General features: G+C 40.9%; 2 protein-coding genes across 6 annotated transcripts in view; one reads left to right on the forward strand and one right to left on the reverse strand.

Annotated features, from left to right (window-relative positions):
- The window catches only part of HACD3 (3-hydroxyacyl-CoA dehydratase 3), a 39,337-nt gene extending 28,896 nt beyond the window's left edge, over nt 1–10,441 (forward strand). Inside the window, exons 7-11 of the mRNA XM_080808400.1 lie at nt 1,067–1,194; nt 2,999–3,111; nt 4,994–5,100; nt 5,696–5,827; nt 9,024–10,441. Coding sequence (XP_080664526.1) covers nt 1,067–1,194; nt 2,999–3,111; nt 4,994–5,100; nt 5,696–5,827; nt 9,024–9,100 — 557 coding nt within the window. The 3' untranslated portion in view covers nt 9,101–10,441. The remainder of the gene's footprint in view (nt 1–1,066; nt 1,195–2,998; nt 3,112–4,993; nt 5,101–5,695; nt 5,828–9,023) is intronic.
- Nucleotides 10,355–27,931, reverse strand: part of INTS14 (integrator complex subunit 14) — a 30,626-nt gene continuing 13,049 nt past the window's right edge. For all 5 annotated transcript variants that reach the window (XM_080808396.1, XM_080808398.1, XM_080808397.1 and 2 more), the window contains 6 exons: nt 26,634–26,726; nt 25,815–25,959; nt 24,308–24,441; nt 15,881–15,999; nt 13,736–13,801; nt 10,355–12,008 (listed from right to left, as the gene is read on the reverse strand). In XM_080808396.1, the coding sequence (XP_080664522.1) occupies nt 11,757–12,008; nt 13,736–13,801; nt 15,881–15,999; nt 24,308–24,441; nt 25,815–25,959; nt 26,634–26,726 (809 nt within the window). In that variant the 3' untranslated portion in view covers nt 10,355–11,756. The remainder of the gene's footprint in view (nt 12,009–13,735; nt 13,802–15,880; nt 16,000–24,307; nt 24,442–25,814; nt 25,960–26,633; nt 26,727–27,931) is intronic.

The raw sequence follows: 27,931 nt of genomic DNA on the forward strand, positions 1-27,931 counted from the left end.
AACTATCATTTTAAATTACTACATAATAGTCCGTGAAGTGGATTTACTATAGTTTATTCAAACTTTCCATACGCTTAGGCATTTAGACTGTTTCTACTTTCGTGTACTTAGGAAAAATGTTTCAGAGAGCAACGTTGTTCCTAAGAAACTTTTTTTTGTTTTGTTTTGTTTTAGATTTTTTGGTTAGGATGGATTCTTAGAATAAGAATTATTAGGATGAAACATGTAAACGCAAATACAGTTTTTGAAAGTTTGTTTTTTTTTAAATTTATTTATTTGTTTGACAGATAGATTACAAGTAGGCAGAGAGGCAGGCAGAGAGAGAGGAGGACAGGCTCCCCACTGAGCAGGGAGCCCGATGCGGGGCTCGATCCCAGGACCCTGGGACCATGACCTGAGCCGAAGGCAGAGGCTTTAATCCACTGAGCCACCCAGGTGCCCCGAAAATTTGTTTTACTCAGTACTTTTACACCTCTGCATTTATTTATGGTTGTGTGATTTTGAGATTTTAAAAGGCTAGATTGCATTCAATATATGTGCTGTAGTTTAATTTTAAATTAAATAATGGATCTGACTTCTCACCGTGCCTGATACATAGATTTTTCAGCTTATAATAGCTTTTTTCTTGCATTTTATTATTAGTATTAGTATTTTTAAAAGATTTTATCTATTTGACAGAGAACAAGGGAGAGAGAGCATAAGCAGGGGGAGCGGGAGAGGGACAAGCAGGCTTTCCGCTGAGCAGGGAGCCTGGTTGCAGGCCTCCATCCCAGGACCCTGAGATCATGGCCTGAGCTGAAAGCAGAACTTAACCAACCAAGCCACCCAGGCGCCCCTTTTCTTGCCTTTTAAAATGAGAAGGACATACATAACCAGTAGAGTTTACTATTCCTGACCTCACAGGTTTGTTCCCCTCCAGCTTAGTTGGGATAGTAAATTTGAATCTGAGTGGCTGTTTATTATACTTTTCCTTAAATTCCTTTCATGCAAGTAGGTATCTAGTTTGAGAAATAATCCTGTTGGAATTCGCCTCCTGATTTACCCTTACTGTGTATTTGTCCCGTAGAGTCCTTTTATGACACATTCCACACCTTGGCCGACATGATGTATTTCTGCCAGATGCTGTCAGCTGTGGAAATGATCAATGCAGCGATTGGTGTCACTAAGTCACCAGTGATGCCTTCTCTTATCCAGGTACTGAACAATTGACCTCAGATTTCAGTATTTAGTAGGTATGGCACACTTCGGTGAAAAGTTACAATGAGTAAAAATCTCTTTGCACGGGAATAGCATTATTTTATCTGAAAGAGGAGGAAAACTCTTAAGCCCAAGGATATTTTCCAGAGTAGACTTTTGCTGTTTCAGGTCTGGTTTGTTTATAATATCTTCATGAAATCACAAAGTTATAGAAGGTTTTAAAACTAGGGAAACTTGATTCTCAAGCAAGAGCAGAAAAACTTACCCATAGTCTTCTCGGGTAGTGATGTGCTTGGTTTCCTCCCAACTTGGGTAGGTGAAGGCAGTGCAATCCTAGGAGCTCTTTTCACTTTGGACTTTCTTCCATATATGAAGGGGACTCTTTTGACTGGAGTGGAGATTCCCCCTCCCCTTGATATGTCTATGTTGTTTCTTAATGTTTGGAAGATTGCTATCAGGAATGGGGCATCAGAGTCTTAACTTCCTTGCCCTATTTCCTGTGTAATTACATTCTATTAAATACAGCCCCCACTGCTGACTCCGGAGGCAACAGGTGATTTCTAGTTAGTCTCTTTTTTTTTTTTTTTAAAGATTTTATTTATTTATTTGACAGACAGAGATCACAAGTAGGCAGAGAGGCAGGCAGAGAGAGAGGAGGAAGCAGGCTCCCCGCTGAGCAGAGAGCCTGACACAGGGCTCTATCCCAGGACCCTGGGATCATGACCCGAGCCGAAGGCAGAGGCTTTAACCCACTGAGCCACCCAGGTGCCCCTGGTTAGTCCCTTCTGGAGTCCTGTTTCTATAGTTCTACCCTTTCCTGGTATACCGGCCCTGGCATGCTGATAGTATCAGTTGCATGGTAAAGGGTTTTAATCCAATAGCCTTGTTACTCCTGGGTTTTCTGTTCTTGGAGAGAAGCCACTTTTGTTCAGTCTATAAAATAAGAGGATAGTAAGGGACCCACTGATGTGGAATAATACTTTTTGTATGTCAAGGACTAGTGCAGATAAGCATGAGGCTGGAATTTCTAGGTTACGATGGAAGGGAGGGGTTCAGTACCCTCCCATCGCACTGCTCCAGGGAGTGCCGTTCATGGAGAATGTAGTGTGAGCGCAGCCCCCGGGAGTTGGGCACGTGCCAACACGGCTGCGGCTCAGAAGCAGAATGCGGAGTAGAAACAAGTCACAGATGACTACGTTGTATTTCAGAAAGTTTAAAAACAGGCAAAGTGAAACTGTGTACGTACATAAGCAGGAAATACGTACATAAGCAGGAAACCTATAAAGAGAAGCAATGGAATGGTTAACCCAAGGTAGTAGTTACTTATGGGCGCTGCCACACTGGTAATGTTCTGGTTCTTCACCCGGTTTACGCAGACACAAACGTGCATTTGGCAGTACTCTTTACACTGTGTTTGAGTGTGTGTGAGTGCTTTTGAAAATCAACTATTCGTGATGATCTGTTTACACACATATACACAGTCTATTCAGAAAGACTGCTTGGGGTACTTTAACTTGTTCCAGAACTGGAACGGAGGCTTACACTAGCTGAGCTCAGGCTTTTTTTTTTTCCCTTAAGATTTTATTTTTTAATTTTTTAATCTCTACCCCTGGTGTGGGGCTTGAACTCATGACCCTGAGATCAAGAGTCACATGCTCCACTGACTGAGCCAGCCAGGTGCCCTTCAGTCTTTTTCTCTTTACCCTGAATTTAGTGGGGCTAAGTTTCAGGTAACACATTTATACAGTTTCTGTAGAATATGTTTTTAAACTTTTTCCTCTCTTTTGGGTTCTTTTAATAGCTATGTGGAAGAAATTTCATTTTGTTTATCATCTTTGGCACCATGGAAGAAATGCAAAACAAAGCTGTGGTTTTCTTTGTGTTCTATTCATGGAGCGCAATTGAAATTTTCAGGTGGGTAGAAATGCCAGCATGGTGGATTGAATGCTTCTCCTTTCTCTGGAGCAGCTCTCTTCTGGAGGGAGTTTATTCAGAGTCTCATTTGGTTTGAGATTAGGGTTCCGTGTGTAGAGAGCTCTAGCTGCATCTTTGTGCTCTGCAAAGGTGAGGCACGTTTTTTTAAAGCAATCCTTGGATCATAGTACCAGCCTGGGTACTGGGGAGCAGGGAGTCGAGAGGTGCAGAGAGGTGGAAGACCCAGCGTACCCTTCAGGATCCTGCTGTCTTGTCGGAAAGAGGACTCATCCACATGGAAAGATTTTGAAAGGGGAAGAAACATGGGATTGAAGGGTAGTCAGGCTTGAACTAGTGAATACCAACCTTCTAGAAGGAAAGATAGAAATAAATCTTGACTACGGGATTACTGAAGTTTGAGTCAACCTCTTATCTGCTATTCTCAGTTGTCAATAGAAGAAATATTTTAAAAAGATCCAATTAAAGTAGAGGTACTCTTTGCCTCAAGACCATACATATTCCATTTCTTTTTTGGTCAGGTGGAGCGGGGGTTTTGCAAAATGACTCCTCAACTCTAGGTTTGGGGATATTTTGGCAAAGTTAAGTTGAAAGGGAGAAGAGGCAGTAGCAGCCATAGACTTGAGGTAATTTTTAAAATTAACACATAATATATTATTTCCTTCAGGTGGACAGGTCTGTGGTTCATCAGTCTTACACAATTCACAGCACTCACCATAGCACATACCCTCTCCACTGTTCATCACCCAGCCACCCCATTCCTCCCCCCCACCCCCAGCAACCCTCAGTTTGTTTCCTGAGATTAAGAGTCTCTTAAGGTTTGTCTCCCTCTCTGATTTCATCTTGTTCCTAGATTGTGTCTTAACTGTGGTCTGAATTCCATAGTATCCCTTATACCCTCTAATCTACTAATACAAAGGTGAAAGAGATTTTAAGTACTTAATATTAACTCTGGGAAGAAAAATTTTTTTTTGTTACCGTTTTTTATTTTTATTTTTTTAAAATTTATTTATTTATTTATTTATTAAAAACAGATTTTGGTTTACTTTTTTTTTTTTTTTAAGATTTTATTTATTTATTTGACAGACAGAGATCACAAGTAGGCAGAGAGGCAGGCAGAGAGAGAGGAGGAAGCAGGCTCCCCGCTGAGCAGAGAGCCCGATGCGGGGCTCGATCCCAGGACCCTGAGACCATGACCTGAGCTGAAGGCAGCGGCTTAATCCACTGAGCCACCCAGGCACCCTGTTACCGTTTTTTAAATAGAGTGTGTCCAATTCTAGATGAGGGGTCTTTTGTATAATTTTGAAATTGTTTTTTTTTTTTTGAGAGAGAGCGAGTGAGCAGGGGAAGGGCAGAGGGAGAGGGAGAGAGAGAATCTTAAGCAGGTGTCATGCCCAGCATGGAGCCCAATGTGGGGCTTGATCCCATGACCCTGAGATCAGGACCTGAGCTGAAATCAGAAGTCAGAAACTTAACCAACTGAGTCACGCAGGCCCCTGTTTACTTTGATAACAATCATATATCCAGAGATAAATTGTCAAGGTGTCTGTCATCCTTACCTACTTAGAACATAGATCAGATCTAGTAATAAAGGCAAAGAGCTTTTGAGCATTCATTCCATATGCTGAACTATTCCAAAGAGGGTTCTTCTAGGATCTAAACTTAGTCTATTGTTAGAGAGTTCACATCCATTGAAAATTGGGGGAAGAGTGTGATGGGAGTTTGTGGGTAGATAACCCAGGATTAGAATTCTGTTCTGAAGAAGCCATGTGTGGCTAAGTGTGAAATTCTTCTTGAATGACGTTCTAGGGTTGCACTCAGGACCTGAAGTGCTTTTCACATCCGAATTTCTTATTTTCAATAGGTACCCCTTCTACATGGTTTCCTGCTTTGACATGGATTGGAAGGTGCTCACGTGGCTTCGTTACACTGTATGGATTCCCTTGTATCCTCTGGGATGTTTGGCAGAAGGTACTTTCAAGAACCCTAGGTTTTATAAGCTTAATTCCAACGGATAGCTAAGCCGATAGGCCAAAGCTTTCTTCCTTCCTCTGCCAGCCTTAGTCCGACACACAGGTGTTAGACTTCTTAAGAATTTCTTTCTAGTGGCTTCCTTCCATGGTACTCCTGGTACCCAGACTATTCCAGGGAAGTAGCTTGTTTTTATAAGGTTTGGAAGCTGGGCGTTCATGTATCTCATGCTTCCTATTTATATGGTGTTTAGAATTTTCCAAAGCAGGTTCCTATCAATGACTTCATTTTATTCTTACAGACACCTAGTGTGTGAGTCAGGTAGGGGTTTTTCTCTCCACTTTATAGAATAGAAAACTAAAGCTCAGTGCTGTCAAAAGTAGTGTTTCTTATTCATCTCGTTGTCAGCTTAGAGGCTTATCGCTTACGAAAACTAGGGGGAGAAATGGAATAGGCATGAGCCAGGCCCTCTGTACTATCGGGAAGGAAGCATTTTCTGCACACCCAGAACTGACACTGTGGAGGGTAGAAGCTTCTCTCACTAGAGGGCACTGTATTTCATTTGCTTCTGACAGGTTCATGTTTCTCCTTTCAGCTGTCTCAGTGATCCAGTCCATTCCAGTATTCAACGAAACAGGAAGATTCAGTTTCACATTGCCATATCCAGTGAAAATCAAAGTTAGATTTTCCTTTTTTCTTCAGATTTATCTTATCTTATTATTTTTAGGTAAGTACTGGCTCTGTAAGACTTTTTCCGGTCACTTCTTAGAGGGCAAAGTTAAATAATACAAAGTTTTCGAAGCCTTTATTAGGATTTTTATTTCCAGAAGAGGAACACAGAGTTAGAGAAACATAATTTTTTACAACAGACCCCCAAGGATACATATACAAATGCTATATGTATTTCTTCTAAATCACCAGTGACTGAGTGATCTTGGTTGTGCTCTTGGTCGCTGAGAATTCACCATATTTCATGTTTAAAACAATGTAAGAAGCTTTTCTTTTCTTTCTTTTTTTTTTTTTTTTTAAAGAAGAAGCTCTTTTAAAGTAGAATAAGAAAAAAGAAAGGTGGAATAAGAAGTACATTTTAATTTTACTAGTTTCAGTGACATATTCCTCATCCAAAGTTTATAGAGGTGATAATACCACTGACAGCAAGGAAGGAAGAAGGCAGTCAAGGTCTCTGAGCAGCCAAGAAAGGTCATAAAGCTTCAAACAATAGGAAAGCACCCCCTCCCGGCCCCGCTCCTCATGTAAAAACAGCTTATATATTAATTTACTTTTCTAAAAAATCAGTTGCCTTAATTCATAACAACTAAGAACTAAAAGAAGTAAACCTAATTATTCCAAGTATGAGAGACTTAAAAGCTTCCTAATCATAAGGACTGTTTACTTTAGATAAAGTGACAATGTATTTTTTTTTTAAGATTTTGCCAGGGAGGGAGGGAGCACAAGCAGAGGAGTGTCAGGCAGAGGGAGACTCAGACTCCCCGCTAAGCAGAGAGCCCGATGTGGGGCTCGATTCCAGGACCCTGAGATCATGACCTGTGCCAAAGGCAGATGCTTAACCAAGTGAGCCACCCAGGTGCCCCAGTTCTAATGCATTTTAATATAATTTACATATTCTCTTGTTTTAGTTTACAAAAATCTTAAGGTGGCCCTAAGTAAGTATAGCTGTGTGATCTTCTAGCAACAAGATATGACAACAGATAGTCTATTAATTATCTATTGCTGTGTAACCAATTACCTCAAAACTTAGTAGCTTAAGACAACAAATGTTTATTATCTCAAGTAGCTTCTGAGGGTCAGAAGGCAGCCTAACTGGGTGGCTCCGAGTCCCTCCTGAGGTTTCAGTCTGGCTCTCAGTCTGGCGGGGGGTGCCGTTTCTGTACTTGATGAGGGCTAGAGGATCTGTCTGCTCCAAGCTCACTCATGTAACTGTGAACAGGAAGCTTCAGTTTCTTGCCACAGTATTTCTCCATGTGGCTGCCCAGGAACACAGCTTCCCCCAAGGCAAGTGGTTTGAGAGCCAGAAGCCACAATTTTTTTGCCTTCAAAAAAATGGATCTATAGGGGTGCCTGGGTGGCTCAGTTAGTTCAGTGTCTGTCTTCAGCTCAGGTCATAGGCCCAGGGATCCTGGAATCAAGTCCCACATCAGGCTTCTTGCTCAGCGGAAAGCCTGCTTCTCCCTCACCTGACGCTCCCCCTGCTTGTGCTCTTTCTCTCTCTGACAAATAAAATCTCTGAAAAAAGCATCTATTTTTTATAGAAATATGACCTATAACATTGTATAAATTTAATGTGTACACTATGTTGATTTGATTCACTTATATACTGTAATATGATTACCACTGGTAGACAGGACTCATACCTGTATCATGTCTGTACTGCTTTTTGTCACCTGTAATCTCAGAGGTGACATACCACCACTTTTGCTGTATTCTGTTGGTTACACAGACCAACCTGTTATAGTATGGGAGGGAATACACAAGGGCATGAGATACCAAGAGGTAGGATCATTGGGGACCATCTGGGAGGCTAGCTACCCCAGTGAGAGGAAGACCACAAAAAGTAAATCCAAGAAGCTAGAAAGCTCGGTTCATTTAGCATTGGGGGACAAGAGCCCTGCACCCTTAGGAGCCCCTCAGGGAAGCAGCACATGGCAGAAACACGATTAAATATTATACATTATGGGTATAGATGATTTCCCAAAGTTATTTTTTGGTCAGAGGTTAAATTTTATTCAGTTTCTCCTTTTCTATTTCAGAAAGGGTGTAATTTATTTCAGAAAGATTTCTAACCAAAATATGTGAAAATGTTTGGCCCTTGAAGGGAGTATGCTTCAGTTTGGAAAATGGACTTATTATGATAGTTCTTTACTTCTATTACTGGATAAATATAGTGTTACTGTAGCCAGGCTCCATGAGGTGTGCATACTGAATATGTTAAGAGAGGACTAAGTATTGGAAAGACCCATAAAATATCTTACCTGAAAAGCTAGAAGGGTAGAAGCATTTTAATGTGCATTAACCCTACGAGCTTTGCTTTGTGTTATGTTGTCGTACACTCTAATTTACAAGGTTTTATACTCCTGTCTCGTTTGCCCACAATGTAGTTGTTCTTAATTCTTTAGAAATGGATCTGAAATTTATGTAATTTAGAAGCAGTGCTACACCCAGTTACGTTTGCATATAGATCAGAGTGCTTTTGTAAACATACATTCTCCCATATTAAGCCTGTAAAATTGGTGTTTTTATCCTTCTTGTACAATGAGGAAACTGAGTGAGGCTAAGCCACAGAACTAGTTAGTGGTCAAGCAGGATTGGAAGATTTTTCTGACACTGACATCCTGCATTTTCTAATTTACTTCCCAGAAAAGTGTTTCATACCTTTTAGACTATTGCTCAATGCATGTTATTGTGTAGCCTTGAATTAAAAATTGTGGGTTTTTATACTTCAGATTTATGGATTTCATTTTATGTAAATCTTACCTTGAAAGAATGAAGGAAAACTGAACTCTGATTAATGAAATGTTTAGGGGTGAAGTATATGGATTCCTGCAACTTAGTGAAATACATCAAAAATCAGATGGGAAATGAGCAAGTGACAAAGTGAATATAAGAAAAAGTTTAAGTTTAGATCTAAGTGTTGGTTCACTGAACAATATTTTACTTTTTATATGTTTGAAAATTTTCATATTAGAATATGGGAGAAAATAAAACAGTAAACCCACTGGGAAAAAAGAGTGGTCTCTAATGCACTGATGAGAACTTGGCCAGACTTGTAACTCCCGAGCACCCTGCATTAAGCACCATGCCGTGGGATAGGACAAGCAGCCATCTAAAAATTGTCCCTGTCCCAAGAGCTTCTGGTTATAAACAGAGACGGATTCCATTTTCTCATTGGCTTTGTTCTTTTTCAGGGTTGTACATAAATTTCCGTCACCTTTATAAACAGCGCAGGCGGCGTTACGGACAAAAAAAGAAAAAGGTCCACTAAAAAGATCTTGATGACTTCTTGCCAGTTTGAGCCTAATCCATAATTCTTACAGTTTTACCTTCTTGTACTGATGTAAAAGTTTTTTTAAAGTTAAATGATTAAATTCTCAGTGAGGCTATATTCCCTTCCCCCCAGTAACATTCCTGAATTTACCATATTAGTGTAGTACTTGCATGACATGGATTCCTGATATCTGAGGACAGGTTTGTTCTTGTATATTCCATTAATGACAGCAAGAGACAGCCCTACCCCCATGCACTCCTTGTCCAGTCGCTTTCACATGGGCCAGAGGTCCTGCTTCAGTGCCCTAACCCTGCCAAATACTGGCCATTCTTACAGCTGGCCTTGTTCATTTCAGCTGTTACGTGGAGGGTTTAAAAAAAAAAAAAAAAAAAAAAGCACTGTTCAGGCAGGACCTTATACATTGTCCCTGAGGGGTGGCACTGATAAAACATTTCTGAGTCTGAGTGGGGCTCGAGAACACATTACTTCTGAGCATCTTTTGGCTTCTACCACCACCTGTCATGACAGTGCTTACCTGTGTGCACACCGAGGAGGCACAGAATGATCTGGGAGAAACCAGGTAGAACCTTGGAACACCATGATCACTTATTTCATTCCTAGCTAAATCAGAATGATCTTCAACACTAAAGAAAGATGAAACGTTAGTTTAGAAAACGGTGAGATTATAAGGGTTCCAAACCCAAATGGCTACAGGTGTCAGAAGGGTCAAACCGTTAGTGAGACAGCTGCTGGCAGGGCAGCCTGTGGCAAACAGGAAGCAGATGAAATGCGCAGGCAGACCAGTCCTAGCCTGTGCACGTACATAAAACAGCTCTCTTCCTTCTGTGCTGGCCAAGTCCATTCCCTTGTAAACCTGTCAGAGTGGCTGGTGGAACTGACCTCAGAAATGCCTGCCTTTGTTCTCTTGTTTCACTGGTCAGCTCCCGGAGAGGGAAAACAGTGGGAACTTTGGCTAGAGAATCTTGAAAAAGCTTCCTGGCTGGAAACCCACCCACAGAGGAACTGAGCAAAATGGAGACATTGTAAAGTTTGGCCATTGTCAAAAATATCATTGTTTCCTCTAAAACATTCCAGGTTCACCAAGTAAAATATGTGTTAGAAGTAATGCTTATATAAAAGAATTTAAGAACATGGTAGTAGCTCTTTCTGTTCTGCCATTCCTGTTATTCCTGTTGTTCTTGGGCGAGAGGGGACTCCATGAGTTACACTGTTTCTCTGAGCCGGATATGGAAACTTCGTTTGACGGAAAGACATCAGATTAGCATAGGCTGGCTGATTTTTTTTTTTTTTTTAATAAATTCATTGCACTGAAGGGTATTTTGCATGTCTGTATCTTCTGTCAACACTTGTTTGTGTTAACTTCTGTTCTTTCACCTGACTTTGTTTATTTGGACAGATCAGCTTTGCAGTATATGCTGCATCTTTGTGGCAGAATCCTATATTCTTAGTGATTGTTATAAACTCCTTTATTGCTATCTAAGAAAGCAAAACATTGTGTATTTCTATTAAACATTTACAGTCAAAATCCTAACAACTTGTGCTTAAAGATCATTTAGTCTGATGGGTTTTCAGGTTGCTAATGATAAAAAGTCCTTTGTTCAGACAAAATATTATACTGCACTGCATGGTGAAATGTTAAATTCAGTGTGTGAAAACGGTTGCTTGGGGTGAAGTCTGCAGGAGGGTTAACCTCCGGAGTCCACAGAGCAGTCTGAAAAGCACTGATGGCAGAAAGCTTGGAGAAGTTACCTGACTTGCCTAAGGTCCTAAGTGAATGAATTCCTAAGTGAATTCATTCCTAAGTGAATGAATTGATACCGTACCGATGAGAGAACAGTCAGATCCACTGGGGTGGAACCTGGCTGAGGCAGAGACCTAACCAGTGTCAGAAATAAGAAGTCCATATGGAACCCAAGAACTCTCAGGACTTATGAAATCTGTGCCACTTAGGAAGTTGAAATTACATCCAGGTGATAGGACAGAGCAAAAGACAAAGACCCGTTAGTTTCCCAGTGAATCCATTTTCTAGAAAATCAAGTATTTTATTTTCATTAAAAAAAAAACAAAACCAAACCAAAACTTGAAGGAATCATTTTATACATTTATAGCTGCTATTTAAGTCTATATCTCAAGACATACTACACTAAAGGGTTACCATCAAGTTTTTGCCCAAGTTTTAAGGACAGTTCTGAGACTTAATGGTGTTGGACTCACATTTAGCAAATCCCAGACAGTCTGGGCTGGGCTGCTCATTCCAAGGACAGAAGCTGGAAAATGTCCTTATGGTTGGGAGAAGAGAGGAGGTACCTTTAGGAAGTCCGAGAACCCCTGCTGATTAGGAGGAAGTAGGGAGAGCTCTGTATTCATCAGTCCTTTAAGTTACTCAGGAGGTGTGCCCATTGTGGGAGCAACAGTGGTTTTGGGGGGCTTAAAGACTCAGCTCCAGAAAACCAAGGTCAAAGCCCAAGCAGTACAGCCTTCAGAACCCTCCTCAGATTCTAGGAGAGTCACTGAAACCAGCAAGTGGTGCTTCTGAGGCAGTCTCAGGGAAGTCTTGGGGACTGGAAAGTTTTTACCCTAAAATCCTTTTCACCTGTCATGAAAACAAGCAGGAAGGCTCCCAAAGTCAGTTTCACATTCTTTCAGTGCTGCTCCCAGAGAAGTCTGTGTGCAAAGGCGTGATGTTGTGCTCGTAGCCGGCATACTCAGAGGTGCCGGTGCTGGCTAGCTTGAGCTGCTGGGCAGCGTGGGTCAGCTGGAAGGCGGCATCTGGGTGTGCCGTGTCGGGCAGCAGCGTGCACTCCCTTTCCAGCATGTCAGCCACCCCTTTGAGCAGGTCCAGGAAACCAAATGCCAGGGCAGCCTTTCGTAAACGGTTTAGCTCCTGAAACAAGATAAAAAGCAAAAAAGCCCCACCAGTGTTCCTGAAATGTACTTTTCTTGTCACATACTTTCTAAGTGCTCAACTTAGAATACATTTTTCTTGATCCCTGAACTTGTGAGCATTTTTACAGGAGAACAAATGCTTGTGCAGAGATGCCAGTAACAAGAGACTGTGAGGACATGCCAAGAGGGTTCCTCTTGGTGATCAGACTGGCTGACTGAAACAGGCGGTCATCACCACAGTGGGTGAGCGCTTACACCAAACATGGTGAGACACTTCCCACACATCATTTCGTTCACTCCTAACTGTCAGGAGGATGACTTTTCCCGTTACTCAGGCATCGCGGAGGCTAGCCCCAAACCTCAGAGGACTCTGAACCCTCTGCTGCCTCTTCTCTGGCTGGGCCTCAGACCGAACAACAGTGAACATGTTTGGAGGAGGCTCTGGAGGATTCAAGAAGTCTGACCTGAAAGACTGCCACCAAAAGAAGGGTTGGGTAGTGGATGGAAGCAGAGAAATACAAAGAGCCCCATCAGCCACTTAGCAGTGCAACCTAAGCCACTTGTGTAGCCTCTCCGAGGCTCAGTGGTCTCATCTGTAGAGTGAGAAGGAGGACCTCTTCCTTGCCCGCTGTGGGGGCTCGCGCAGTTGCCCGGCAGAGGCCCTTCCACATCTGATATGTGCGACTCTGTAAAGCCAGAAAAGAGAAGTGGGCTTTCTGACCACCTCTCTACTATCATCTGTTAACAAGGGGGAAAGTTCAGAAGAAGGCCAAAGTACAAGTGCGCCTTCTTGAATAGACAGCTGACGACTGTAGGGGATAAAGGGACTATAGCCAAGGGGGGTCATCAAGGGCCTGTGTGAACTATGGGCTTCACAGGGAGGGAGGGCATGGCTGGCTGAGCAGCTCTCTGAACTCTGATTAAAGTTGCTGTTGCTTGAGTTCACCAGCTTGCCACATAATTAGGTTTGAAGACAACAGTGACATAAAGGTAATGAGATAACACCCAGACAAAGTAGCCCCGTCTGTTCTCTGGAAGAGATGCTAGCCTGGGGTAGGCTATGTGCACCATAAAATATTAGTAGCTGGGCTACAACTGACAACACAGTGTGCCTCACACTGCCACTTAATTTAATTTCAGCAAACACCAGATGGAAAGGCAAGAAACAAGGTGTTTACTTAAATGAACCCCCAACTCTACCCACTGGTTATAAATTTATTCCCTCCACCAATAGCTCTGGATTAGCTAGGTAGGATTCTGGAGGGCCATCCTTTTGCAATTCATTTAAGTACAATTTCAGTAGTCATTTCTGGAAGCAGCTTCTCTGGTAGAGTAAGAATGTTTTGGGAGATCATCATCCCAGGAAGTCACCCTGGTTGTCCAGGGTTAGATTGGATACTCATATGAGAGTGGTAAGGAGAGTTCAGGGCTTTGACTCACAGATTCTTTTGACTCCTTTCCTCAGCCATTCACAGCAGCATCAAGACAGAGGAGCCCTTGTGCATAGAATCGGGCCACTTAAACACTTCCAATTCTTGGATTTTTAGGGCAGCAGTGGACCTATCATTTCTGTTGACTTTACAATGAAAACACAGGCACAAGCCAAACATTTCTAATGCCTGCCCATGTTCACTCTGTTACCCCATACTCTAACTGCTGTGAACCATTTATTTTTGGTACACATCCCAGGGCCCCCCTCTCCCACTGTAATTCTGACAGTCTCACCTTATAGAATGTCTGTGTTTTTTCAGGTAGTTTCCTTGCATTTCTTAAAATCTTCTGTACATCTGTCTGTCAAGGGTAAAAAGATTTCAGCATTAGGGTTCGGTGGTAAAAGGGGAAAGAATACAAAAGGAGGCTCTAGATGTTTAGAGGAAAGAAATGGGGAACAGAGGAGCAATGTCAAGATGAGGATCCCTCTGAGTCAATGTCACTGTTCTTTACATTAGTAAAGCACCCTCCTCCTTCAAAATGTTTGATGATAATAAATCCCTTAGTGACAGAAATGAACTTGTCTCACAAAAATGCACCCAATAAACCTATACATCTATGGCCAGCTGCTTTCTGGCCAGTGTGCAAAGACCATTCAATGGGGGAAGGAATGGTCTCTTGGATAAATGGTGTCAGGACAGCTGGCTATCCACATGCAAAGAACAAAACTGGATTCTTACTTCACACCATATAAAACTAACAAACAAAAAAACAACTCAGAATGGTTCAGAGACCTAACTGCAAGAGCTAAAACTACAAAACTCTTAGAAGAAAACATGGGCATAAATCTTCATGACCTTGGACTGGTCATGATTTCTTAGTTATGACAACAGCAGCATAGCAACAAAAGAAAAAAAAATTGACAAATGTTCTTAGCAGTATTATTCACAATAGCCAAAAGGTGGAAACAATCCAAATGTTTATCAACTGAATGAAATCCAAAGGAAGGAAGTACTGATCTATGTTACAACATGGCCAAATGCTGAAAACATTGTGCTAAGTGAAGGAAGCCAAACACAAAAAGTCACATGTTACATGCTGCTATTTATATGAAATATCTAGAATAGGATAAATCCAGAGTCCAAAAGCAGATTGGGGGTGGCCAAGGACTCGGGGAAGTCAGGAATGTAGAGTGACTTGCTTAACAGGTACAGGGTTTCCTCTTGGGGTGAGGAAAATGTTCTAGAACTACACAGTGATGATGGTTGCATAACATTATGATTATACTAAATGCCACTGAATTTAAAATGGCTGAAATGGTGACTTTGATGCTATGTGTTTTTCACAATTAAAAAAATACATCCAGAACAAAACAAAATTTAAAAAGTCATCTGAGAAAAATTCAGCTTTCCTTCTGACAGGGAAGTAATGGGGTCAGGGATGGCAGGAGAGAACCTGATTTTCCAACAAAACCCCTCCCCCACAGCCACGAAAGGATGTGTCCAGTCTCTATGCGAAGAACAAACTGTGCCATCAACAGAAGCTATTTCCCTTGTCAGGTGGCCTAAGTTAAGTCAGTAAGTCAGTGGAGGGAGAAATATCACTGAGCTTGCCTGAAAGCAGCATACCTCGAGAATAGTGTAATCTTAGCTTTCCACAAAAGTGTTGTGGAATTAAGGTGTACTGCCATTGCTTGGGTTCTACTGTGGGGACAGAAAAATAACCCCATGAAGATTTTTATATCCTTCTCAAAAAAATGTTGTCAAAGATAACCCATTCTGTCAATGCCACACCATGTCAAAAATTTTATACTGAAATTCAATGCCAGGAAAGTGTCTCTCTAGAACTGACATACTTCCTTCTGCCAGACAAGAAAGGTTATATATAACCCTACATGTTGGGACGCCTGGGTGACTCAGTTGATTAAGCGCTGCCTTCGGCTCAGGCCACAATCCCAGCGACCTGGGATGGAGTCCCACATCAGGCTCCTTGCTCGGCAGGGAGCCTGCTTCACCCTCTGCCTCTGCCTGCCTCTCTGTCTTCTGCCTGTGCTCGCTCGCTCTCATTCTGACTAATAAATAAATAAAATCTTTAAAAAAAAAAAACAAACAAAAGCCTACATGTTGCTCTTCTGACCTTGATAGCAGAAAGCTCGGAGCCAAATTGCTCAAATATAATCATTTCGCCTTGAGTTCCTGGTGCAAGTGTCTCCCCTCTTCCTCTAGGTTTTGTACCGCTCTAAATTTTGTAAGAAGTGATTTTGCTGCATATGTGTTTTACTGTAGGCCACCTCAAATCCTTTTTGGAAATAATGACAAACATTAGAAGTAAGTGAATTACTAAATATCAAAGGAAAGGAAAATCAAATCAGATGTCTAATTGCCTGCCAGAATCCCTCCCCTTGTCCCCAGCGGAAAGCAACTTGAATGGTAATGTTACCTGCAGGCCACTGGGTTTGATCCAGACGGTCACATTCTGAGCATAACTGCGTTTGTTTTTGGGCTGCAGGGGAAATGGGCTCTTATTGTCATCCTCTCCGTAAGGGTTTTCTTTAGCATCTTAAAAGGAAAACACATTCTTGAAATGACATCTGGCAAAACATAATCAATTACATTTCCAATTAGGCTAGATGCTCTCTGAATCATTCAATCTTCTTCATCCTGTTACTTCCCTAATTAAGAAAATCCATTCACTTCCCTCAGGTTAGGGAACCTGTTCCCAAACAATGCCACTGATGTAGGAGACTAATCAACTGAGGCCCAAGTAGGTAAAAACACAAAAACAAAACCAAATCCAGCTTAATGTTTTTAAAGAGACAACCTTCACTTACTTGCTTTATCAACTGAGATCAGAGAGAATAAAACTAATGTATGCAACCATTCTAAAGTACATCTTTAAAGAATATATAAACACACATAATACAATTCTTTATAGTCTGGCCCAGTGCTCTCCAAGAGAATTTTCTACAATGATCGAATGGTAGCCACTGGCCCATGCAGCTACTGATCACTGACTTGTGGCTAGAGTGACTGAGGAACTGAATTTTAAATTTTACTAATTTCAATTTAAATGGCCTCAGGTATCTAGGGTCTACTGGACTGGACATCATAGGTCTAAGCACTGAGAAAATTCCAGAGGAAAATTATAGGTAGCCACATTAAGGAAAAGGGCAAGAGAAGAAATACTTTTTGGTGAAATAGACTCTATGTCGTCATGGCTTATGAGTTATTGCTTTCAAAGATTTAAAGCCTGTTTGTTTTTTTAGCCATGTGAATAAATAAGGGTTTCTGTTTTTCTACCTGCTTCCCAAGCCAATGAAACTTTGCCATAAACTCACAAGCCCACTTATATCTACTGGCTCATTTTATCCTGATAACTACCACCTTCTGGGGTAGACAGAGCTGGGATCATTTCCCCACCAAGTTCAGGGAGCTTATATCCCTTGTCTAAATGTTCATATTTCCAACTGGAATGAACCCAGTTTCTCTGAGCCAGAAGCTAACCCCAACTTGGTAATTTAAATATTTTATACTGGCCCCACACTATGTGTCAGTGCCCCCCCCCCAACCCAACCCCTCCAAAAAGTATCGGCCCAGCTTTCCAAGCATATTTCCACAAATACTTGCATATATATAAGACCTTTTAGCCAGGCTAGGATCCCAGCAGTCTTCTTCCATGTAGCACATTTATTTCTAACTTTCCCGCCACTACTTTAGTTATTTCCCCTGACTGGAGTGCTCCCCTTCCCTCATCCATTTATTCCCTTACTCACTTGCTATACTAAGTCCCCACTATGTAGCAAGCACTCTGCTAGGAAGTGTGGCTGGAGAGGATTTTTTTCTAGACTCAACTTACAGAATAAAGAATATTTATTAAGTTCCAAACACGTTACGTATATACCTTCTTTCCTTAGAGCAACCCTAGGGAGGGAAATATTATTGGTCCCATGAAAGATGAGGGAACTGAGGCTCAAAGAGGCTGGACCTTCACAGGCTTCACAGTTACTCAGTTGGGCCTGCTTGCAAAGGCAACACTTTTTCTACCACTCAACCTCACCGTTCCTCACATATCCAAACTTACTTATATTCCAGGTCCAGATCTTATCCCACCTTCTCCACGAAGTTGTCCCAAGTGTTCCTGGCACACAGCACTTTCTCTAGACCCTTTTCTACTGTAGCACTCAGTATCAGTATCAAACATTGCAATATCTAACCACAGTCTATCTTGTACGGTCTCTAATTGTTTGAAGCCTATATGTGGTGACAGGTTTGACAGACAAAAAATACTGCATCTATGAAAAAAGAACAGGAAACTCTTAGACATAAGAAATATGGCAGCAGAAATAAAAAAAAAACAAACCCAGCTGCAAGATAAAGCTGAAGATACCTTAGAAAACAATGGAAAAATGGGTGGAAGAGAAGAAAATTATACAAAAATCATCAACAGATGTTCTAGAAAAGGGAGAAGAGAAGATACAGAAAGGGGAAAATCAAACACATGATTCATGTTCCCAGGACTAAAGAACGGACTTGCCAGACGGAAGGGCCCACTGAATGCCCAGCACAATGAACGAAGAAACCAACAAGTAAGGACATGATTCTGAAAACCCAGAACACAATGGACACAAAGAAGCGCCTCCAGGAGTGCAGAGGAAAAAGAGATCTGGGTCAAAGCCCTGACAGCATTGCACCAGACTCTCAGGAGCAACATAGGAAGCCAGAAAAAAAAAACGGAGCTATGCATCAAAACTCTAAGGTAAAGTCATTCCCAACCAGCACTCAATATCCAACAGAATCAATAACTGAGTGTAAGGGATGAAACATAGACATTTCCAAAGATGCAAGATTTCAAACGTCTACTTCCCATGTAGCCTTTTCTCAGGAGGAGTCATGAAACAGGGGAGCCACAGGAGAGACGGGCAGGGAAGGCTGACAGGTACCCAGCAGGCACAGAGAACAAACAGTCCACTTATGAAACAAGCGGAAAGGAAAGGATTCTAAGGGGAAAAAAAAGAAAACGGACTAAAATACCTGAAGAATGTATTTTACTTAGGAATTAGAAGTACACAGAAAAGAGCAAAGAAAAGCAAAGTAAAGCAAATAGAGGGGAAGGCCATGAGACAGCCCAAAGGGAGGGCTGGCTGTCTTCATCTGCTGCTCGCCGCCCCCACAGCCTGCCTGCTCAGCTCTTTCCCAGAGTCTCTGAGGAACCTCAGTGTCTTTCCAACACAGCCTTCCTTTTAAAGGAAGTTAGAAGACAGCTGACCTTTGAACAACATGGGTGTGAAGTGTACAGGTCTTCTTTTTTTTTTTTTAAGATTTTATTTTTTATTATTTATTTGACAGACAGAGATCACAAGTAGGCAGTGAGGCAGGCAGAGAGAGAGAGAGAGAGGAGGAAGCAGGCTCCCCGCTGAGCAGAAAGCCCGATGTGGGGCTCGATCCCAGGACCCTGGGATCATGACCTGAGCTGAAGGCAGAGGCTTTAACCCACTGAGCCACCCAGGTGCCCCGTGTACAGGTCTTCTTATACACAGAATTTTTCCTAAAGATATAAGTACTGTAAATCTATTTTCTCCTCCTCAGGGTTTTTTAAATAACAGTTTCTTTTCTCTAGTTTTCTTTATTGTAAGAATGCAGTATATAATACATACATATATACACACACAAATATATACATATATATGTATATATAAATACATATATATACACAAACATACAAAGTACGTGTTCATCAACTGTTTATATTATTGGTAAGGATTCTGGTCAACAGTAGGCTCTTACTAGTGAAGTTTGGGGTAGTTGAAAAAGTCATAACCCCCACATTATTCAAGGATGAACTGCACATTTATCTTGCCTGCTACAAAAAAGAAAAAAGTACCTTAAAAAAAAAAAAAAACTGGTGCAGAGAACAAAGAGCTGCAAAACAAAATGTAACTCAGTGTACCACACAGCTTAGTCATTTAGTCATAAATAACGTTTACATCATCTAACAAGGACAGAATACTGCTTCACCCAAAAAGAACACTATAATCACACTGGAAAGATAGAGGAAGGGAAAAATGTGCTTCTTGGGTGGGTGGGTAGGGACAGTGGAGGTAAGAGAGCTAAGCAGTCAACCTTAAAATGTCAAAATGACATTTAAAATGAAAAGAAAAAAAGTCATGAAATATATACTTATATTATTTAGAAATGTAAATACCAAAAAAACCCCCAAACCCTCTTACAATTAGAAGTTGTAAGTAGTTGTTACTAGGAACAGAATGAGAAATAGGAGGGATTGGTATAAACAATAGTACCATTTTGCTTGCCTTGTTTTAACTAAAAATAAATAAAAACAAGTTCTTTGACATTGGCCATGGAAACATTTTTCTAGGTATGTCTCCTCAGGCAAGGGAAACACAAGCAAAATAAAGCTATTGGGAGTACACCAAAATAAAAAGCTTTTTGCACAGCGAAGAAAACCATCAACACAACAAAAAGGCAACCTACTGAATGGAAAAAGATATCTGTAATTGATTATATCCAATAAGGGGTTAATAACCAAAATATATCAAGAACTTATACAATTGAATACCAGAAGAACAAATAATACAATTAAAAAACAGGCAGAGGAGCTGAACGGACATAATCAAAGAAGACATACAAATGGCCAATAGACACATGAAAAGATGCTCAACATTAGTGATCAGGGAAATACAAATCAAAACCATAATGAGATACCACCTTATATCTGTCAGAATGACTAAAATTTAAAAAAACACAAAAAATAGGGGCATCTGGGTGGCTCAGCTAGTTAAGCATCTGACTCTTGGTCTTAGCTCAGGTCAGTCACATCATGGGTCATGGGATTGAGCGCTGGATCGGGCTCTGCACTTTGAGAGGAGTCTGCTTGAAAGATTCTCTCCCTCTGCCCCTATCTCCACATGTACACTCTCTCTCTGAAACAAATAAATCTTTAAAAAAAACAAAAAAACAAACAAACAAAAAAACAAGTGTTGGCCAGGATGTGGAAAAAAAGAAACCCCTGGGCCATGCTGGTGACAATACAAATGAGTGCAGTCGCTGTGGAAAACAGTGTGGAGGTTCCTCAAAAAATCAAAAACAGAACTACCACGGTTCATTAATTCCATTACTGAGTATTTACCCAAAGAAAATGAAAACACAAATTCAAAAAGATATATGCACCCTTATGTTTACTGTAGCATTATTTACAATAGCCAAGATATGAAAGCAACCTCTATGTATCTGTCTATAGATAGATGGATAAAGAATATGTGGAACACACACACACACACACACACACACACACACACACACTCGTATTATTCAGCTATAAAAAAGAAGGAAATCTTGCCATTCGTAACAATATGGATGGATCTAGAGGGCATAATGCTAAGTGAAATAAATCAGAGAAAGACAAGGCATGATTTCACTCATATGTGTAATATCAGAAACAAAACAAAGAAAGAGACCAAAAAAACAAAAAAAAACAAAAACAAACCCCCAAAAAACCACCCAGACCTTAGGGCACCTGGGTGGCTCAGTTGGTTAAGCGGCTGCCTTTAGCTCAGGTCAAGATCCCAGAGTCCTGGGATCAAGCCCCACATCAGGATCCTGGCTTGGCAGGGAGCTTGCTTCTCCCTCTCCCTCTGCCTCTGCCTACCTGCCTGCCTGCAGCTCCCCCTGCTTGTGCTCTCTCTCTCATTCTCTCTGTGTCAAATAAATAAATAAAAAACAAACAAACAAACAAACAAAAAACCCAGACCTTAAACAGAACAAACTGGTGGTTGCCAGATGGGAGGTGTGTGGGGGAAGGATGAAATGAAGGGGATCAGAGTATACTTATCATGATGAGCACTGAGTAATGCACAGAATTGTTGAATCATTATACTGTCCACCTGAAACTAACACTGTATGCTAATTATGTTAATTTCTTTTTTTAATATCTGGAAAAATAGGTAAAAACAATGGGTAGAATTTTTCTTGTAGTCCTTTCACTGAGGGGCTAGACCTTCCACATTCCTAGCTTTACTCAAGAGATTTCAGTTCTTTGGTTTGGAAACAAAGTTTTATCTCTTCTCCTGTGTGAACTTTAAAATCCCAGACCCTGCATCCTAGCTCAAGAGCCGGCCAACTGCCTGGTTTTGAGTTAAAAATGGTTTTTACATTACATAGTTGGGGGGAAATAAAAATATTTCATGACACATGAAAATTATGTGAAATTCAAATTCTGTTGTCCATAAATTATTTTATTGGAAGAGGTCATTCCTATTCATTTATGTATTGTGCTACAATGGCAAAGTTCAGTAGTCATGACAGAGATCATATGGTCTGCAAAGTCTAGCATATTTACTATCTGGCCCTTTACTGAAAAGCCTTACTGCCTAGCTTCTAGGGTCAATATTCAATCAAAATCTTTTCTAGGCGTCAGTGGCAAAGGCATCCTTCAGGCCTAACTGACATAAATGTACATTGTTTAAGACAGGGTAAGCAGGCTATGTATTGTACATGTGTATGAGACACTACTTTCTTCTTTCGTCTCTTTATTCTCTTGGCTTCTGTGACATCACTTTCTCCCACGTTTCCTTCTACTTATTCCTTCTCATTTTCCTTTATTAGTGCCCTTTCCACTGACCCCATAGTTAACCTTTTCTAGGGGTTTGGTTCTTGGCTCTCTTTTTGCCTTAATTACATATTTTCCTGAGGCAAGGGCTTCTTAAAGTGTGGTTATGGATTACCTGGATTGTAATCACTTGGATAATACTAAAACTCCAAGTTTTTTGGGCTGGAATCCAGACCAAATGAATTAGAATCTCCATAAGTGGGGCCCAGGAAACAATTTTTAAACATGTTCTGGGTTTTTTGTTTGTTTGTTTTTTGTTTAGTTTTGTACACAAAAACTCAAATGTGTGAACCACTGCCCTAAGCAATTGTCCTCATTCTCACCATTTTAACTATGCTTATAACTAAAAATAATATATTCAACTCTGTCCTCTTTTAGGAACTCTTACATGAATTGTCTCTAGCCTCCTCTACCTAAATCTCACAGGCAAAAACTCAACATGCACAAAAGATATCTTTCCACATTCACTCTTCCTCCTCTGTTCCCTGTTCAACCGACAGCATCACCTTTCACCCTGCAGCCCAAGTAAGAAACCTGGGATCATTTTCAACCCCTCCATTTCCTGTATTCTCATATCCAAACACTGTTGATTCTGCCTCCTGAGTATCTTTTGCATGGATCCCTATCCTCCCTGTTCCCAGCCACTGCCCCTGTTCTGGCTCTCATCCTTACATCTCCAGGACTGTCACAGCAGACTTTTAACTGCTGGATGCTCTTACCTTTCCAGATCCACACTCCACAGAATTATCTATCTTTCTTTTTTGAAGATTTTATTTATTTACTTATTTGAGAGAAAGAAAGAGAGAGAGAGAGAACACGCGTGCCTGAGCAGGGCAGGGGGAGAGGGAGAGAAAATCTCAAGCAGAGTCCCACTGAGCACAGACCCCAATGTAGGGCCTGAGGTCATGACCTGAGCTGAAACCAAAACAAAGTCAGATGCTTAACTGACTGAGCCACCCAGACATCCCCAGAATTATCTTTCTAAATGCAAATTTATTAGCTCTCACTTGAATTTCAGCCATACTACGTATCTCCGGGGAGCACCAGTACCCAGAAAAAAAAGTCTCCTAACTGGTATCTCCACTTGCCATACGCATCCCCTTCAGTGGCTTCCCAGTATCTGCAGAATAGTCTCAGCTCTTCACATTTCAGAGGAGGTATGCCCTATTCCAGCCACTGCCAACTTCTAACCCACCACTGGGCCCTCCCTGCCCCACCCTCATGCTTTGTGTTCTAGCTTTGCTTTTCTATAGGTGATCCCTTTGTCCAGAATGCCTCTTCTTCCTTCATTAGCTCAGCAAATCTTTTTCTTCAAACCTCAGTTTGGGTGTCCCTCCTCTGTGAAGGTTTTACTGAGTCCTCTACGCAGAGCCGATCATCCAGGCCAACCCTGATCTCGTACCAGTCTGTCTTTTACCCCCTACAAATTTGTTCAGTAGATGTTTCTGAAATTGAAATGGGCCCAAATGAGTCCAGAATGACTCTACAGTTGGAGCCTGAGTACCTAGGAGTATGTAGGCCTCAATTAGGAGCGGGAAAATCAGAAAAAGGAACAGTTTAGGAGGGAAGGGTTAAGAGACGATGGTTTCTCTAACAAACATGCTGAGCTGCTTGGTACTATGGCAGAATATCCAGGTGGAGAGGTCTAATGAGGAATTGGAAATATGATATGCAAGTTTCAGGAAGAGATCACGTAGGACCAGAGTTATACATCTAGGGGAGTCTGAAGCTATAATGGCTGATGGAATAATCAAGAGAGAATAATAATCCAAGAGAAGAAGGCAAAGGAAAACATCCTGAAAATCATGAGGCAAGAGGAAGACAAGACAACAAGATAAAGCAAAGCTGCTAAAGAAACAAGTATCAGAAGAATGCAATATTAGGAAATCTAAGGGAAAACATTTTCAAGAAGGAAGGGGATTAAATTATCTACAAATGACTGGGTTTACTGAGTTGAAAACAGTATACTGAAGAAAAAAATGTTTACGGACAGTAGCTTTTCACTCAAAGCAGTCAGAGCACTTACATTTACTTAAAGCAACCTAAATGTCAGTTTCCCTTGATATAAAGTTGAAAGTTCAAACATCACACTCTGCTGGGGTTCTCCATGCACATATCCGCATTAGAGACCACAGCACATGCGTCAGGGAGATCACACAGCTCTCTGACTGCAGTCAGAGCCATTCAGAATAGCAGAGAGAAAACAAAGTCAAGGCAAGTAAAATCTGATCTGGGTTATACCTGAAATAGGACCCAACTGTGCCATTTTCCCTAGCCATGGGAGAGGTTCTGGGCCAGGCTCAAAGAGAGACATCATGAGGTTTGATTTCTTCTTGCTGTCAGCTTGGGAGTAGAGCATTCCATGCCATTCAGGACTAGATGGAGAGAAGATGGAAGATCAGAAGAATGTCAAGCCTGGGACTATGAAATTATATAAGTCTAGCCAGTGCTTTTCTCTCAAAAAGACATGGGTCTTCAGCTTTGAAATTAGGCTCATTTTTACTAAAGCCAAATCCTAAAACTGAAAATGCATAGTTCTGTCTTCTGATATTGCCATTCCTCTGGGAAATGTATTATTATTCATTTAGGTAGATACAGAAATCAAAAGCAATCTTAGGAAAGAAAAAAAACACAAGGGCATCAAATAGCTACAGAGGTGGGGAGGACAAAGGGTTGCAACCCATGTTTCAGCTGCCTCCCTGAGTCATTCACAGCAGCACCAACACAGAGCCACATTTCTAACAAAGGGCACAAAGCCATCACCCAGCTCTGTTCCTGCTTCTCAAAAGGTCCTAGGGGACTCTCATATTCAGAGCCAGTCAGTACAAGCAGCTTGGGTACCAAGAAATACAGCAAACTAATACCTAGTAAGAATTGCATTCTTCTTTTTGAACCAGGTAATTTTAACTCAAGTAGAAATGGAGCTTCACCTGAGTACTCCTAACCTCTTCATCTTCTATACCAGTCAACCCCAGGTGATGGCCAGAAGATGATCAGTCACCTCTTCTTTCCTGACAATAGGTATTATAGAAAGGGAAGCAGATGGTTTTGCAAATTTCAAGACTGTAGCAAATGTAAAAGCTAGAGAGGTGTTCCCCACAGGGAAGGGTTACAGCACAGTGGTTATGAATATGGGGTCTAGAGTCAGAATGCAAGGGTAAGGACCCTGGCTCTTTCATTTATAAGCTGTGTGACCTTGAGCAAGTTCCCTGACCTCCCTAAGCCTCAGTTTCTCATCTATACAATAGGGAAAACACTGACACCCTCTGTATGGTGTTGTTGTGAGGGGTTACATAAAATTAATATATGTAAAGTGACTGAAGGAACGCCTGGCACATGGTAAAATTTTCAATCAATATTCTTGGTATCCTTTTTCATTTAGTTCTACCTCCTCATCTTATAGCTGAGGAGCCTGTGAATATTGCTTAAGATCCCAGAGCAAGTAGCAGAACTGTTATAACTGAATCCAGATTTCCCAGATAGAAAAGAGGAAAGCTATAGGATATAATATAAAAGGATGTAATATAAAAAGATTTAATATAAAAGGACATAATATAAAAGCAATATAATTAAAAGGCTCACTCTGTACTTACTCTAGAGGATAACTTAAAGAGCAGTTTAGGAGGTGATGGTAGGTGGGAAATGTATGGCAGGGGGAAGAAAAAGGTGATAAGGAAAAATCTGGGAAATATTTCACTCTGTAAATTGATTCTCCCTCATTCAACCAAAGGTAAACAAAGTTCCTTACCCTAACTGAACTATTGCCACCATTCCTTCTACTTTCAGGCTGCCATGGAGCAGGACACAGAAGTTGGGTATTTTGCCCGCAATTTGATTGGCTGAATTTTCATCTTCGTTGTCATCAGTTATGCCAGTACCCACCTCATCACCTTCTGTGAAAAGATCAGATAAGATTAGTGGTTGTTTCTAGCCTTTGAAGGAGGGTATTCAGTTATAAAGAAATATTGTTTTTTTTTTTTTTTAAAGATTTTATTTATTTATTTGACAGAGAGAGATCACAAGTAGGCAGGGAGGCAGGCAGAGAGAGTGAGAGGGAAGCAGGCTCCCTGCCGAGCAGAGAGCCCCATGCGGGACTCGATCCCAGGACCCCGAGATCATGACCTGAGCTGAAGGCAGTGGCTTAAACCACTGAGCCACCCAGGTGCCCCTATAAAGAAATATTGTAACAAGTAAGAAAAACTCCTTTTCTTGTTTTCCTATGTCCATATAAAAATCAGTTTTCACATATTATATGGATTCCATTTAAATGAAACATCCCGAATAGGTAAATCTATAGAAACAGAAAAACATTTAGTGGTTACCTGGGGCTGAGGGAGATGGAAAACTAGGGGTTGACAGCTAAAGGGTTTCTTTTCTGGTGGTGAAATTAAAATCGCAGAAATGGTCTTCTAATATTATTAGGAAACATTCCATTTTTAAAAATCAAATCCAGTAACTATTCCTTTCCCCTAATTCTGCAAAATGGGCTATCCTACTATCAACTACATACATTTAAGAATAACTTTAGATCCTAAGATGCTATCACTAGAAGAGGAAGAGAACTCACCTTTGTTAAGTGCTATTGGTAGGACCAGATGTCTGGACAGAACTGGGGGACTTGAAATATCAGCTATATCAATAAATCCCACTATTTCCAAATCTGAAAAGAATGAATCAACACTGAATTAATGGATAGGGAAATACATTATTTTCTATGTACTAGGTTTCATAAATATAGCGTTTAGGTGAGGAATTCAGATGTGACTAGGAAGGTTATTAGACGTTTCTCTGGATGACTCATAATTTGCATTTTAAACAGCTCAAGATACAAGAACAACTGCCTTTCATTTAATGATTTAAGTTGTAAGACAAACCAGTTAGACTTTATTTTTATGAGGCTAGGACCCCAGCCAAGGCAAAAGTTTAAACATCCAATCCCTCTGTTTAGTCAGGGATGTTAGGGTCGGCAGGGGGCGTCATAGTCAAGCACTTCCACCAGTCCATCCTTGCAGGAGGAGCAAACGTCCTTGGACGGTAAAGCTATTATTAAAAACATTTCCGGGAGAAAGAAATACATCCACTCGAAGCCCTAGGTAGCAGTCTAAATATGACAATGATTTCTTTGCTTTACAGAAGCTGTATTAAAGACCCAGAGTACTTGCTGGAAACCTAATAGGTAAAAAATAAAAGTTTTACCCAAAGTACTTTTTAAAAGTTTATTTTCTGATTATATAAATAGTAGAAAAACTTAGAAAACACTAAAAATTGTAAAGAAGAAAAATAAGGTCACTCATTATTCACCATCAAAAGAAACATCTATTAATATTTTATTGAATTGCTTTTCAGTCTTTCTTCCAGACACAGACGTACTCATATTCTCAAAATGATTTTTTTAAAAAAGATTTATTCATTTGACAGAGAGAAAAAGAGAGAGAGCGAGCGCGCAAAAGCAGAGTGAGTGGCAGGCTGAAGGAAGAGAGAAGCAGGCTCCCCGCTAAGCGGGTAACCTGTCATGGCGCTTGATCCCAGGACTCTGGAATTATGACCTGAGCAAAAGGTAGATGCTTAACTGACTGAGCCCCTCTCAAAGCAATTTTTTAAAAAATCAGGGTCATGGTGAGTACACTGTACTTCTACTATGTCAGGAAATTTGCTTCTCTGGAGATTTGCTGCCATTACCTTCTTTAGCTGAATAACAAAGGAGTCAGCATAAGCAGTTCGTATTTTTCCTTTGAGTAGCAAAAGGTCTGCATTTCAAAGTGGTGTAAGCTATGATAAAGATCTTGGACTAAAAGTTTATATGGACAAGAAGAGATCTATTCAAAGTTACCCATCAAAAAAGAATGGGAAGGAAGTAGAATATAG

The sequence above is a fragment of the Martes martes genome, assembly GCF_963455335.1.
Source record: "Martes martes genome assembly, chromosome: 7".
Lineage (NCBI taxonomy): Eukaryota > Metazoa > Chordata > Mammalia > Carnivora > Mustelidae > Martes > Martes martes.